Below are 16,668 nucleotides of genomic sequence, written 5' to 3'. Positions count from 1 at the left end.
CTAGTCTGTTTTTATAAGTGTTGTATAAGGGAGACGTCCCTTTATTAATTAGGAAAAGCATTTGCTGTTGTTTTTATGTGTTATAAGAATTTTTAAATAAAATAGATTGTATAAAACATAAATTAGATTGGTATCATCATTTCCTAGCTTTTTTTAGCGCTGCTAAATAAACCCCATTTTTTCTTCTAGGGTGTTAGGTGTAGACATAAATGTTATTTCCCCATAGGAATCAATGGGGCTGTGTTACTGAGTTTTACGCTGCTTTTTTGCAGATGTTAGACTTTTTCTCAGCCGGCTCTCCCCGTTGATTCCTAAGGGGAAATCGTGCACGAGCACGTACGACCAGCTTACCGCTGACTTAAGCAGCGCTGGTATTGGAGTATGGTAATGAGCAAAATTTTGCTCAACGCTCACTTCTTGTCTTTTAACGACAAGTTTGTAAAAACCTGTAATACCAGCGCTGTAGGTAAGTGAGCGGTGAGACAAAACTGCTTGTTAGCACCGCACAGCTCAAAACAAAAAACTTGTAATCTAGCCGCAAGTTTTTTTTTTTTTTTAACTTTTGTATTTTCTATTAAAGACTTTAGCACGGGTATTATGAAGTACCCATTACCAACCTTATGACTATTTTCTGTGCGGGTGAAAATACATTTTCATTTAATTTATAGCCTGTTTATTATATAAAAATAAAAAACAAAATTATTAGGCACACATATATATATATACATACATATATATATATATATATATATATATATATATATATTCTGCTATAATTTGAAACTGCATTAAATAACTACAAGTAACTAAACAAAACATACATGCATATATTATCACATTCAAATTATATACATTTGATTCGTAAATACACTACCTCCAATAGAGGCATTCGAAGATCAGATTTCCAGCCAAAATGTTTCATAAGACATAAGCCAATTACTTTGCCCACCTCCTAAAGAATATATAAAAAGAAAAGCATTAAGCAAATGTAAAACTATTATTAAGAAGATATTAAGGTATAACTTTAAAAATAAGAATAATAAACATTTATCAGCAGCTTTACATTACAATAAAGTAAACATGAATAATGAAGCTGGTTATTATTAAAAGCAACTTATTATAGGATAGCTATATAAAATGCTTTAATCGTACAATTTACAACAAAAAGCTAAATCGTTGTAATACTTATCTGCACATTTTTCAAATAAAGGGACCATAATCACTAAAAACATTTCATGCAATTCCTACTGTTTATGGGTGCTGCCATTATGAAACCTAGGTTACACCGCTGATATCTGAAGGAGAATTCCTGCACATGTGTAAACATGTCAGCACAGGAATGTAGTAAAAGACAGATTTCAAAATGTAGGCACCCATGACTAGAGGGAGACATAGAATAATCTCAATACTATGCTTTTAAAATGTATTTACTTTTTAATGTCCCTTTAAGATTATTTTTATATTAGACATCAAACAAATTGTGAGCAAAAATATAACTGACGAATATCATACCTGCGCGGTAAATATTCTTCCATTTGCACCAGTACATCGGCATGAAACTCTAAAAGTAATTGGTAAAGTTTCTAAATTTGAATCTCGCTTGTTGGTATTTTTTTCATCATTAGCATAATTTTTGTCTTCTATATGAATTACTGGTTGATTCATGACTATATTCGATTTTTGGTCATTAGACTGGTAGTTACTGTCATGAGCAGTTTGGTCTTGCTTGGACTTTGATTCGTACAAAGTTGTCTCTCTCTCTAATTTTCGCTTATGAGCTTTATTTTGACATTGATTAGTTTGCCGATTTAATGGCTCCTGGAGTTTGTTCCATAAGTCTAATTTATCCACCCACATCTGAGGATCTTCTTCAATCAAATATTTCCTTAATGCAGATATTGCTTTTCCTAGAAAGTAGGGGAACATTTTTCCAATTCGTTAAAAAGTTTATTTTTGTGTGAATATACTAGTTGAGAGTACTGAGCTTGTACAAATAGGGAAGAAATACTTTTGTACTATAAAAGAGAAAAAGTCTAACATCTGCAAAAAAGCAAATTAAGAGAATACATTTATTTGTCTATGGAAAAACTCTACTCATAAAAAAAAATAAAAAAAAATTATGTTTAATTTAAAAGGTCTATACCTGGGGGTTGCGGTAAGGGATTAATTTACTCCCAGTTACATTTATGTGGGTAGGGGTTAGGATTTATTGTCTGTGGAAGGGTCAGGGGGATCATGGTTAATTTATTTGAAGTAGGGGTAACAGAAAGGTTTAACTTGTACTGGTGGGGTCAGAGTTGTGTTAATTTGTGGTGAGAGGTCTGGAATGTTTGTTTATTTGGCATTTATGTACTTTAAAATGTATGCAACCTTAAAGGGACATGAAACCCAACATTTTTCTTTCATGATTCAGACAGAGAATACAATTTTAAACAACTTTCAAATTTACTTCTATTATTTAATTTGCTTTCTTCTCTTGTTATCCTTTGCTGAAAGGTTTATCTAGGCAAGCTCAGGAGCAGCAGAGAACCTAGGTTCTAGCTGTTGATTGGTGGCTGTATATATATATATATATATACTGATTGTCATTGGCTCACCCATGTTTTCAGTTAGAAACCAGTAGTGCATTGCTGCTCCTTCAACAAATGATACGAAGAGAATGAAACAAATTAGATAATAGACGTAAATTAGAAAGTTGTTTAAAATTGTTTTCTCTATCTGAATCATGAAAGAAATTGTTTGGGTTTCATGTCCCTTTAAATAAAGTTTTTACAACTCTTACAGGTAAATGTAGGGGGAAAACGGTAGTGAAAGGCCTCAGCATTGAAGCAATGAGCATAGGATACAGCAGCTAGTTTATTGTACTAGCTTTTTTGTAGCAAACTGATTGTGCTTACATTCCCCAGTTTTGCATAACCAACACTGTTATATTAATACACTTGTTACCTCTGTGAATACCTTGTATCTAAGCCTCTGCAGACTGCTCCTTTTCTAAGTTCTTTTTAGAGACTTGCATTTTATCCAATCAGTAATGACTCATAAATAACTCCACGAGAGAGCACAATGTTATCTATATAGCACACATGAACTAGTGCTGTCTAACTGTGACAAACTGTCAAAATGAGATAAGAGATGGCTTCAAGGGTATAGATATTAGCATATGAGCCTACCTAGGTTTAGCTTTCAACAAAGAATACCAAGAAAACAAAGCAAATTTGATGATAAAAGTAAATTGGAAAGTCGTTTAAAATGTTATGCCCTATCTGAATCATGAAAGCTTAATTTTTACTTGACAGTCCCAGTCCCTTTAACAAATTATGGTATTGCTAATAATCAAAGTTATATAAGGAAAAATAATTAAATACATATAAAAATGCTAACACCTTAATACTGAAGATAAGGTGAATCCATTTATCTATTTTAAAATTATTATTATGTCAAATCTACATAAGAAAAATAGAGATAATTATTTTCACTTCACAAAATGGCCAGTATTAATTAGAAGCAACATAACAGAATGTAATTTTTACCGTCGTTGGTTACATTACAGTCTGGTATACTATAAATATGTATAGTCAAATGTACTGTAATCTTGTACATTTGCAAAACAAATGCATTTAAGAAGACATTTTGTGGAGAACTACATTTATCATGATAGTATAATTTATGCAAAACGAGTTTGGATCATTTTCCTATATACATTGGTGTACAAAATGTGTCTAATAATTGACACAAAATAATGACAATCAACAACAAATCTAGACTTAATTATACCTTTGTTTTTAGGAAGAGAGAGTGAGGGCCCTTTTATCAGTAGCAAAAACAGTCGTTCTGCAGATTTCAGCTTTTTAAGTTTGCACAGATCCGATTCAGCTGAGAAAAACACTTTCCCAGGCATGACTTCAACCTGAGGAAATATAGAAATAATTATGAGAAATGTTTGAGTGGCAATATTCCCTTAAAGGCAATGTTAAAAAAGCATTTTCCTTTTCTCATACATTACTAGATTACAAGTTTTGCGGTAAGAGCGGTGCAGTACTAACTTGCAAGTTATTGTCACCACTCACTTCCCTACAGCGCTGGTATTACAGGTTTTCATAAACCTGGCGTTAACAGGCAAGAAGTGAGCGTAGAGCAAAATTGAGCTCCATACTGCACTCCAATACCAGCGCTGCTGAAAGCTGCGGTGAGCTGGTTTTACGTGCTTGTGCACGATTACCCGATAGACATCAATGGGGAGAGCCGGCTGAAAAAAAGCAGCGTAAAGCTCCGTAATGCAGCCCCATTGATTCCTATAGGGAAACAAAATTTATGTTTACACCTAACACCCTAACATAAACGCCAAGTCTAAACACCCCTAATCTTACACTTATTAACCCCTAATCTGCCGCCACCGACATCGCAGACAACTACATTATACTTATTAACCCTTAATCTGCCGCTCCGGACATCGCCCCCACTATAATAAACATATTAACCCCTAAACTGCCGCACTCCCGCATTGCAAACACTAGTTAAATATTATCAACCCCTAATCTGCCGCCCCTAACATCGCGGCCACCTACCTTAATTTATTAACCACTAAACCTAAGTCTAACCCTAACCCTAACACCCCCTAACTTAAATATAATTAAATAAATCTAAATAAAACCTACTACTATCATTACCTAAATAATTCCTATTTAAAACTAAATATTTACCTGTAAAATAAACCCTAAGATAGCTACAATATAACTAATAGTTACATTGTAGCTAGCTTAGATTTTATTTTTATTTTACAGTCAAGTTTGTATTTATTTTAACTAGGTAGAATAGTTACTAAATAGTTATTAACTATTTACTAACTACCTAGCTAAAATAAATACAAATTGACCTGTAAAATAAAACCTAACCCGAGTTACACTAACACCTAACCTTACACTACAATTAAATAAATTACCTAAATTAAATACAATTACCTAAATTACAAAAAACAAACACTAAATTACACAAAATAAAAAAAAAGAAATTATCAGATATTTAAACTAATTACACCTAATCTAATAGCCCTATAAAAATAACCCCCCCCCCAAATAAAAAAACCCTAGCCTAAACTAAACTACCAATAGCCCTTAAAATGGCCAAATAAATCAGCTCTTACTTGTAAAAAAAATACAAACACCTCCCCAACAGTAAAACACACCACCTACACAATCAACCCCCCAAATAAAATCCTAACTAAAAAAACCTAAGCTCCCCATTGCCCTGAAAAAGGGCATTTGGATGGGCATTGCCCTTAAAAGGGCAGTTAGCTATTTTTCAATTGCCCAAACCCTAATCTAAAACTAAAATCCACCCAATAAACCCTTAAAAAAAACTAACACTAACCCCCAAAGATCCACTTACAGTTTTAAAGACCGGACATCCATCCTCAATGAAGCCGATAGAAGTCCTCAGCAAAGCGGCAAGAAGTCCTCAACAAAGCCAGGAGAAGCCTTCATCCAAGCCGGCAGAAGTGGTCCTCCAGATGGGCAGAAGTCTTTATCCAGACGGCATCTTCTATCTTCATCCATTCGGCGCGGGTCCATCTTCAAGACATCCGGCCAATCGGAATTAAAGGTGAAAAAATCCTATTGGCTGATCAGACAATCGGAATTCAAGGGACGCCATCTTAGATGACGTCACTTAAAGGAACCTTCATTTGAGAAGAAGACTTTGATTGAAGAGGATGCTCCGCGCCAGATGGATGAAGATAGAAGATGCCATCTGGATGAAGACGTCTGCCAGTTTGGAGGGCCACTTCTGCCGGCTTGGATGAAGACTTCTCCCGGCTTCGTTGAGGACTTCTTGCCGCTTCGCTGAGGACTTCTCCCGGCTTTGTTGAGGATGGATGTCCGGTCTTCAAAACTGTAAGTGGATCTTCGGGGGTTAGTGTTAGTTTTTTTAAGGGTTTATTGGGTGGGGTTTAGTTTTAGATTAGGGTTTGGGCAATTGAAAAAGAGCTAAATGCCCTTTTAAGGGCAATACCCATCCAAATGCCCTTTTCAGGGCAATGGGGAGCTTAGTTTTTTTTTTAGTTAGGATTTTATTTCGGGGGTTGGTTGTGTGGGTGGTGGGTTTTACTGTTGGGGGGTGTTTGTATTTTTTTTTTACAAAGAAAAGAGCCGATTTCTTTGGGGCAATGCCCCGCAAAAGGCCCTTTTAAGGGCTATTGGTAGTTTAGTTTAGGCTAGGTTTTTTTTTCATTTTGAGGGGGCTTTTTTATTTTGATAGGGCTATTAGATTAGGTGTAATTAGTTTAAATATCTGATCATTTCTTTTATTTTGTGTAATTTAGGTAAGTGTATTTAATTTAGGTAATGTATTTAATTGTAGTGTAATGTTAGGTGTTAGTGTAACTCAGGTAAGGCATTAGTTTACAGGTAAATTTGTATTTATTTTAGCTAGGTAGTTAGTAAATAGATAACTATTTAGTAACTATTCTACCTAGTTAAAATAAATACAAACTTGCCTGTAAAATAAAAATAAACCTTAAGCTAGCTACAATGTAACTATTAGTTATATTGTAGCTAGCTTAGGTTTTATTTTATATGTAAGTATTTAGTTTTAAATAGGAATTATTTAGGTAATGATAGCAATTTTTATTTAGATTTATTTTAATTATATTTAAGTTAGGGGGTGTTTAGGGGTTAATCAATTTAGTATAGTGGCGGCGATGTTAGGGGCAGCAGATTAGGGGGTTAATAATATTTAACTAGTGTTTGCGATGCGGGAGTGCGGCGGTTTAGGGGTTAATATGTTTATAGTGGTGGCGATGTCGGGAGCGGCAGATTAGGGGTTAATAATTTTCTTTTAGTGCTTGCGATGCGGGAGGGCCTCGGTTTGGGGGTTAGTGTACTTTTAACACTTTAGTTATGATTTTTATGCTACAGCTTTGTAGCGTAAAACTCATAACTACTGACTTTAGATTGCGTTACTAATCTTGCGGGATAGGCTGTACCGCTCACTTTTTGGCCTCCCAGAAAAAGCTTGTAATATCGGCGCTATGGAAGTCCCATTGAAAAAACACTTTACGCAAATTGCGTAAGTTAATTTGCGTTAAGGCCAAAAAAGTGTGCGGTGCCCCTAAAAGACTCGTAATACCAGCGGTAGTGAAAAAGCAGCGTTATGAGCCTTAACGCTGCCTTTTCACTCATACCGCAAAACTCGTAATCTAGACGATAGTTTTTTAGTAATACGACACGTGTGTTGTTTATGTTAATGGGACTGTCTAGTCAAAATTTTACATTCATAATTCAGACAGGGCATGCAATTTTAAACAACTTTCCATTTACTTGTATCATCACATTTGCTTTGTTCTCTTGGTATTCTTTTTAATTTCTAAGCCCTTGAAGGCCGCTTCTTATCACAGTGACAGCTAGTTCATATAGGCCATATAGATAACATTGTGCTTACTCCCGTGGAGTTCTTTACGAGTCTGTACTGATTGGCTAAAATACAAGTCTGTCAAAAGAACTGAAATAAGGGTATCACTGAGGTAAAAAGTATATTAATAGCAGAATGTACCAATGGCACTACCTATGATTTTATAGACGATTCCCTCATGTATTTTGTGTATACTTCTACTGTGTTTTGGGGTAGGTGCTTTGTACTTATGTTAATATTCAACAACTTATTCAGCTAGGGGCTGAAGAGAAAGAGTACAATGTTTAGCACTCATTACGTCTATATAGATATCTCTTGCAAAATATACCCAATACAGAGAAAATTCAAACTTAGCTTTTATTGAGGTTAATATATATATAAAAAGAAATAAGAATTAAAAACGCAAATGCCATCTCTATGTAAGTTCTTATAAATATTAAGAGGTAAATTTGAGTTTTATATCGTACTTGGCAGAATCCTATATTTAAAATGTTACTGCCATCCAGCTACATGCATTAAAGGAACATGAAAGCCAAATGTTTTCTTTCATGATTTAGAAAGATATTTAAACAACTTTCCAATTTACGTCTATGAGCTAATTTGCTTTATTCTCTTGCTATAATTTGTTGAAAAACATATCTAAATAGGCTCAGTAGCTGCTGATTGGTGGCTGCACATAGATGCCTTGTAGGATTGGCTCACCTATGCTACCCATTGCTATTTCTTCAACAAAGGATATCTAAAGAATGAAGCAAGTTAAATAATAGAAGTAAATTGGAATGTTGTTTAAAATTGTATTCTCTATCTGAATCATGTCCCTTTAAGATAGCTGATAGGTTCATAACGGATTCGGAGAGATTAAAGTTAAATGGACAGTCTAGTCCAAAATAAACTTTCATGATTCAGATAGAGAATTTAATTTTAAACAATTTTCCAATTTACTTTTATCACCAATTTTGCTTTGTTCTCTTGGTATTCTTAGTTAAAAGCTAAACCTAAGAGGTTCACATGCTAATTTCTAAGCACTTGAAGGCCGCCACTTCTCTCTGGGCATTTTGACAGCTTTTTACCACTAGAGGGTGTTAGTTCATGTGTGTCATATTGATAACACTGTGCTCACGCACGTGGAGTTCAGGTGAGCCATCTCTGATTGGTTAAAATGGATGTCTGTCAAAAGAACTGAAATAAAGGGGCAGTTTGCAGAGGCTTAGATAAAAGGTAATCACAGAGGTAAAAAGTGTATTTATATAACTGTGTTGGTTGTGCAAAACTAGGGAGTGGGTAATAAAAGGGATTATCTATCTTTTTAAACAATACAAATTCTGGTGTAGACTGTCCCTTTAAGTGCATGTATCACTCCACAGAAACATACAGCAAACACCAAGGCTATATCATGCTTTGGTTTAGAAAAAATATCACTCTGTATTACGGGAGGTGATCTGCAAACCTCATTACTGTTGGCGGAATGCAAATGGATCTCTCTTGGATACAGTCAATCCTAAGGGATTAAATGAGAACAACATTTTTTATGTATTCCTAGCTAAATAGATGATACACCTAACGTAAACTGTTTTCATTATTGTTGTCTTGACCAATTTTGAATACTACATTATTTTTTGAATAGAGTAATTTTGGTACAATAGAGGCTAAATACTGTAAATATGCCTAGTAATATAATCACTGAATTTCTCTTATTTATTTTTTATAAATATTACAAGGAATACAAAAACAGTAATCACATTTATCATTATAATTTTTAGTTCAGTATATCAAAATCGTCTCTCTCCAATCACGGCTTCCCCCCCAGGAGCGTTCATTTGGTACAGCAGGAAGAAGCAGGCGGGGCGATCCAGCATTTCAGGAGAAGGTAAGTATTTGTAAATACGGTGCAATGTAAACTTTCATGAATGAAAGTCCCCCTGTTTTTAATAGTTTGTTTAAAAAACGGGCACTGATTCATGAAAGTTCACATTCACTTTAACTTAAACATTACAATGTATCAAATTGGAGAAAATCTTGGAGTTCAGCTGATTTTCTTCATTACAAATTCATCTTGAACTCTTACTATTCTAAAGGGACACAGAACCCAATTTTTCTTTCTTTCATGATTCAGATAGAGTATGCAATTTTAAGCAACTTTCTAATTTACTCCTATTATCAATTTTTCTTCGTTCTCTTGCTATCTTTATTTAAAAAAAAGACATCTAATTATTTTTTTTGGTTTAGAACTCTGGACAGCACTTTTTTTTATTGGTGGATGAATTTATCCACCAATCAGCAAGGACAACCCAGGTTGTTCACCAAAAATGGGCCGGCATCTAAACTTACATTCTTGCATTTCAAATAAAGATACCAAGAGAATTAAGAAAAATTGATAATAGGAGTAAATTAGAAAGTTGCTTAAAATGGCATGCTCTATCTGAATCATGAAAGAAAAAAAAATGGGTTCAGTGTCCCTTTAATCTCTATAAGCAACATTACTTCTCTACTCTTATCTCTAATCTTTCTTGAAACCCAAAACGTCTGTTCTCCACTTTCAATACTCTTCTCCGTCCACCCCCACCTCCTAATACAACTTCTCTGTCAGCTCAAGACTTTAACAGCCACTTCACTAACAAAATTGACTCCATCAGAAACTAAATCAGCTCTCAACAGAAATCCATTCTCTAACCCCCTCAAATGCTCGCAACCAACCAAACCCACATAGCCATAAAACTTAGATCTTTCTCCCCTGTTACTGAGGAAGAAGTTTCGGCACTTAAACTGCGCTCTCACCTCACTACCTGTCCCCTTGACCCTATCCCCTCACAGATACTCCCCTCCCTCTCTTCTACCCTTACCCCTATACTCACACACATTTTTAACCTCTCCCTCAGCACCAATATATTTCCCTCATCTCTGAAACATGCACTGGTCACACCTATCCACAAAAAACCATCCCTTGATCCAACCTCCCCATCCAACTACCACCCTATTTCCCTCCTCCCTCTTACCTCAAAGCTAAATCGAAAAACTAGTATATGCACACCTATCCCATTTCCTTACATTAAACACCCTCCTTGACCCACTGCAATCTGGATTTTGCCCCCATCACTCCACAGAGACAGCAATCGTTAAAGTTACCAACGACCTACTTACAGAAAAATCAAAAGGCTACTTTTCTCTGCTTATCCTCCTTGATCTGCCCGCAGCCTTTGATACTTTTGACCACCCTCTTTTGCTCCAAACCCTCCAATCCTTCCGCATCTGTGACACAGCCCTCTTGTGGTTCTCTTCCTACCTGTCAAACCGTACCTTTAGTGTAGCCTTCTCTGGAGCCTCCTCTGCCCCGTCACCACTTTCTGTCAAGGTACCGCAAGGCTCGGTCCTCGGTCCCCTACTCTTCTCAATCTACACGTCATCATTAAGTTCCCTAATAAACTCCCACGGTTTCCAATATCATTTGTATGCCGACGAAACCCAAATCTACTTATCTGCACCAGACCTATCTCCTTCCTTGCTAACCCATGTCCCTAACTGTCTTTCTCACATCTCTTCCTGGATGTCCTCTCACTACCTCAAACTAAATCTCTCGAAAACTGAGCTCCTTATTTTCACCCCTTCTTCCAAAATCTCCACCCCCAATAAATGTCAACAACTCCATCATTACCCCTACCCCACATGCCCAATGTCTCAGGGTCACATTTGACTCAGATCTTTCTTTCACTCCTCACATTCAGTTCTTGGCTAAAGCCTGCCGCTTCCACCTTAAAAACCATCTCTAAAATTAGACATTTCCTTACACAAGACACAACTAAGATTTGAATCCGCTCTCTCATCCTTTCCCGCCTCAATTACTGCAACTCTGTCCTCTCTGGTCTCCCCAGCTGCCGCATAGCTCCTTTACAATCCAAAATGAATGCCTCTGCTAGGCTCATCTTCCTTACACGTCACCCTTCATCTGCTGCCCCTCTCTGCCAATCCCTTCACTGGCTTCCTCTTGCCTCTAGGATTAAACACAAAATTCTCACTCTGACATACAAAGCCCTCAACTGCACTGCTCCCCCCTATATCTCAGACCTTGTCTCCAGATACTCTCCCTCCAGTCCCCTTCGCTCTACTCATGACCTCCTACTCTCCTACTCTCTTGTTACCTCATCACACTCCCGTTTACAGGACTTCTCCAGACTGGCTCCCATCTCGTGGAACTCTCTGCCTCCCTCCACAAGACCCTCCCCTAGTTTTGAAAGCTTCACTCCCTAAAAACTCTACTGTTCAGAGATACATACAACCTACACTAACCTTTCTTTATACCAGTTCCTCTCCTCCATTGCTATCCCCTGAACCCTCTTAGCATGTATGCCTAAGAGTCCAGCTGTTTGTAGATCACCTTCTTAAGAGCGGACTACAACAGTGCGACTCTTGGCAGGGCCCTCTACCCATTTGATCCCTATAATTGTTTTGTTGTACTTTGCCTTTGTTTATAGCGCTGCGGAATCTGTTGGCGCTCTACAAATAACCAATAATAATAATATCACTATGTTACATTCAAGTGAATCACTTCACAAATTTACCACGATCACTTAACAGATGCACTTATGGCATAACTCTATTATATGAATTACATATAGATTACATTATAAATTGGCTACAACAGAATCACTGAATCAATTATTCTGTGATTGACAGAATGTCTGACCAATAAAAAATCTGGAAAAACAATTCAATATCTTTACTATCGCAAAGAACAGCGATGGATGAAAGTACACAATTATCTCATAGTAATTATAATGAACACCTAACAGATGTTCATTTGATGAAAAATGGATCAAAAAGAGCATAAAATGAACACTTATGGTTGCATTTAATATCATACAATTGTTAACAAATCAGATGACTGCAACTGTGATTAACAAGAGTGCCATCCAATCAGATTGCTTGAAAATCGGATACATACTAGCATTGAATAAGCATACTATTGCCTATATATGCATAGATGGCATCTACAAAGCGCTCATACACTATTTAAGTTGTCAAAAGAATAACACAAATACAATACAGGGATATTGAATAATTATGATCGTACAAGCTACCAGATATCTATCCAATCAGATGATGGCAATGTGACGGACATCAAGATCGGCCAATCACAATTCTGTAAAAATGAGTGATTGAAAAAACAGCCAATCAAAGCCCAATAAAGAGTATATAAATCATGCGAGAAGACAGTTAGATCGTCAGTGGCATCTCTGCTCTTTTTTTAATTTTTAAATGCTAATTCTCTAACAGTATTTAAAACTATTTTAAGAGGTATTATTTAACTTTAATCTCTCCGAATCCGTTCTGAACCTATCAGCCATCTTAATGCATGTAGCTTGATGGCAGTAACATTGTAAATATAGGATTCTGGCAAGTACGATATAAAACTCAAACTTTACCTCTTAATATTTAATACTTACAATAACTTACTACCTAGAGATGGCATTTGCGTTTTTAATTCTTATTTCATTTTATATATATTAACCTCAATAAAAGCGAAGTTTTAATTTTCTCTGTATTGGATATATCTTGCAAGAGATATCTATATAGACGTAATGAGTGCTAAACATTGTACTCTCTCTTCAGCCCCTAGCTGAATAAGTTGTTAAAAAGTAAATTAATATAACCAAGTTGTTTATGCAAAACTGGGGAATGGGTAATAAAGGGATTATCTATCTTTTTAAACAATACAAATTATGCAGTAGACTGTCCCTTTAAATAAATTAATGTACAGAGCATACAGTTATCAGATTAGCAGAGGTATTGAAAAACTTAACTTTATAGCATCCCAGGTCTTAACAAATGTATTCAAACTCTGGGTGATCCCCTCTTTCCAAAAAGGGGTGTAATACTTCCCTATGTTTTATGGGGGTGATAGGGGTTATGTAATGTCAATATGTTAAAGGAGGTTAATATAATTTATAAAAGGGGCTTGTTCCGAAAATAAAAGTAAAAGAGACAATGTGAGCAGAGAAACGTTTCATAGCTTCTAACAGCGATAAGTCAGACTTTTGCCAGAAAAAAAGAAAACTTTTATTGCATTTAAAAGCTGAAGTGAAATGTGCTATTTTGTTTGTTTTCTGTTTTAAATATATGCCTTAAAAGAGTTTAAAATAATATTACATGGTTTAACTGGAATTGGGTTGAAAATAAAGTTGCTTTTATATATTGGTAGTTTTGAAGGAATGTTAGTATGTTGTAAGATATATTTTACATGGCTAGTGCCAGTGTTCTAATAAATTGGCTGATCTGTCAATCACGTTACTTTCAGTGACGTGAAATCACCTGTCTGACTACAAATTCACTCAGTGTGCATGCGGTCCATCGCATCGCTGCATTGCAAACGCTGTGCATCTGTCAGATCTGCCAATTCTGACCACAAATTCACTCACTGCACATGTGCTATATCGCAGGTACCAAATCTCGACAACGGAACTGCTTATTAATCAGACATACATACACTGCACTGTAATTGCCCCATCGTCACTATATTTTTTGCCTTCCCCTGGGGAGTTCAAGGGGGGCGTGGTTCACTTGGGGTGGATGCCAGAGGATCGTCGGGAGCCTCCCTTGAACTCCTCAGGGGAAGGCAAAAAAGATAGTTTAGATGGGGGAATTACAGTGCAGCCTATATATATGCGGTGATTGGAATACGGTGACACGGTGGAGCGCATGCGCAGTGAGCGAATTTGTGGTTAGAGAGCTAAATCCACGTCACCGTAAGTGACACAATTGGCTAATCTGATGGATAGGCTGATCTGTTAGAACACCAGACAGAGGTTGAAAGATTTATGGCATTATTTTTTACTGATACAATTAACAATGCAAATGTTTATTAATTTTGCTTTAAGTTTAAAATGAACTATTGTCTTGTTTAATTATGGTTATTTCAAATGCATTAACTGAGCAAATACTTTGTAAAAGTAACATACTACAGTCACAGAAGTTAAACACACTGTACATTTATAAGTAAAGGTTTTGGTGAGATAAAAAAAAGAAAGTCAGCATAGTTTAAAAAATATTTGCTCCTGAATGCAAAACTTTCTAATGATTTATTTTGCAAAAGGCATGCGACTATTATTCACTAAACTTTCAAAACTCTCTTAACACTGCAGTAATATTAATTACTTAAATTCTGTGTAATGAATTCATTTAACTGAGGTGAAATTGTTACTGGTTAATGTTACATAATTCTATTGCTGCTTAAAGAAATAGTCTAGTCAAAATGTAATATGAAGTATGCACTGAATGTATTTTATAGATTGACCATTTACACTGTTATATTACTTTGCTTTAATTCCTTTTTATTTTATCCTTCCTAGGTACCAAGGATTCCCACCTCCCTGTGTCTCCTGTTGACAGATTTTTGCAGAACATTACCTGCAACTGGAAAATACTGTTTACCTATGCCAATGGTCAGGGTTCATAATTTCTGTCACACTTGATGGAGGGGATTTTACTTTGTGTGCCCTTTGTATGCAATATTTACTTGTAGTTTAGTCGATTCCCTCACCACCTGATGCAGACTAGCAGAGAGGAATAGCGGTGTGGACTTTATTATGCCTTTGTGAACGCTTCTCTTCATGGACTCTCGGAGAGCGTTCAAAGGGGGGGGGATGTTATAAATTATTTGTTATTAGCCTGCTTTGGCCTATTCTTGCTACTGTTCTATGAAACTCTGTTTACCTTAGATAAGCCTGTCATGTAGCTTTATCTGCAGGGAACACACATGACATGAAATGTAGCCAAAGTAAAGGGGTTTTTTTCCCCTTTGTTTTCTAAGTTTTCTCCTTTGTTCTGCCTCTGCTAGTGATGCAATGTGGTGTGAGTAACAATATCCATTTAAATATATCTCTGTTAACAATAAATACTACTAGTATATAAGCTGTTACACATAGAAAAAAGCTTGCTTCCCTTGTGTGTGTGTGTGGATGTGTATGTATGTATAACACACAGACACTACACACACACGTCACAACCCAGTAATGGGTCACTACCTTTGGTTTGAAGAACTCTGCTCTATGTCTGAATCATAAAAGAAAAATGCTGGGTTTCATGTCCCTATTTAGTGCACAGTACAGTGATATCAACTTTTTTTAAATATATTTTTCTGTGATACAGTTTCATTTGTGTTTATCTCTCTTTATGGTGTTCTACACATGGAGAAACAAATACATTACAATATACAAATACAAAGATGTTACTATCAATCAATAGCTGTGCAAAAATATGGCAGTGCTTATTAAATCTGGAGTCTGTACTTCCAATTTTCACATTTAAATTAGGGGGTAAAATAATTTAAATATACTAGAATGTTTTTGTTGCTATGCATACAAACAAAATTTTAAATTACAATATCATAGTTTCAGGTTTCTTTTCATTAGAAGCAGAGTAAGTCCTATAAAGTATGATGCTTTAGATCCAATTTATGTATAGCAATATGTGTAGATATCAACCAAAGTCATCTGTCCATAGATGTATTCATGAAGTAATGAAAAAGAAGATTAAATGTGGCTTTTATAAAAACTCGGTCAAAGGCAAATAGTTGTTGCAATATAGTAACCACTTTTGAGAGTGTTATCTTTAAAACAATTTTTTTCCATAACCAAAACTTGTCTGATTCTAAAGAAATATTTATAATTTATACAAAGCACGTACTTATACTGCGACTTATAAATACTAACTTGAATCTTTTTTACTTAAAGTGCTATAAAAAACTTATACGCTGACAAATATGCATGCAGTCAGTGAAGGTTTTAGCAAATTGACCAGAATAAATATGGCGCGAGATGAACCAAGATCACTCATGTGACGTAAAAGGATGTACCCAGCTACAACGCCCATTTCCCAACTTACTTCAGTAGCAGAAGCTTTGCGCGTCACTTCTTCTGACACAAAACGTTCCATGCCGCGGCCTGCAGTACAAAAGAAATATTCTCTTGCTACCGAGGCTGGAGCACAGCAGATTGGCTGCATAGCGTTGTTTACGATAATTAAAGTAACTATACCTTCTGTTTGCTTAAAATGCGCTAACTCTCAGACCTATAAAATCCAGAGTGTGCATAATTATAGGCGGGTTGACATTGGTAGAAGGACCCGCTCGCATAAAATATAGTAGAAATGAACAAGAGGGAAGCACGCAGGGTGACGTTACTGACATGGTAGTCGGACATATTGAATACTGGCAGTAGTTGGAAAATTACATTTTGAAATATTTCCCAAAAATATACTTTAATCATGTTGAAG

The 16,668-nt window shown here is 35.8% G+C and overlaps 1 protein-coding gene across 1 annotated transcript in view; it reads right to left on the bottom strand.

The window, feature by feature from the left end:
- THUMPD2 (THUMP domain containing 2) overlaps window positions 1-16,542 on the bottom strand; it is a 156,886-nt gene extending 140,344 nt beyond the window's left edge. Inside the window, exons 1-4 of the mRNA XM_053711911.1 lie at window positions 16,279-16,542; window positions 3,775-3,907; window positions 1,513-1,907; window positions 875-952 (exon numbers count right to left, since the gene is read on the bottom strand). Coding sequence (XP_053567886.1) covers window positions 875-952; window positions 1,513-1,907; window positions 3,775-3,907; window positions 16,279-16,398 — 726 coding nt within the window. The 5' untranslated portion in view covers window positions 16,399-16,542. The remainder of the gene's footprint in view (window positions 1-874; window positions 953-1,512; window positions 1,908-3,774; window positions 3,908-16,278) is intronic.
- Window positions 16,543-16,668: the final 126 nt, after the last annotated feature.

This window comes from Bombina bombina, chromosome 4, assembly GCF_027579735.1.
Source record: "Bombina bombina isolate aBomBom1 chromosome 4, aBomBom1.pri, whole genome shotgun sequence".
Lineage (NCBI taxonomy): Eukaryota > Metazoa > Chordata > Amphibia > Anura > Bombinatoridae > Bombina > Bombina bombina.
The sequence above is the reverse complement of the archived record's forward strand: the minus strand, read 5'-3'. Positions and strand labels throughout refer to the sequence as shown.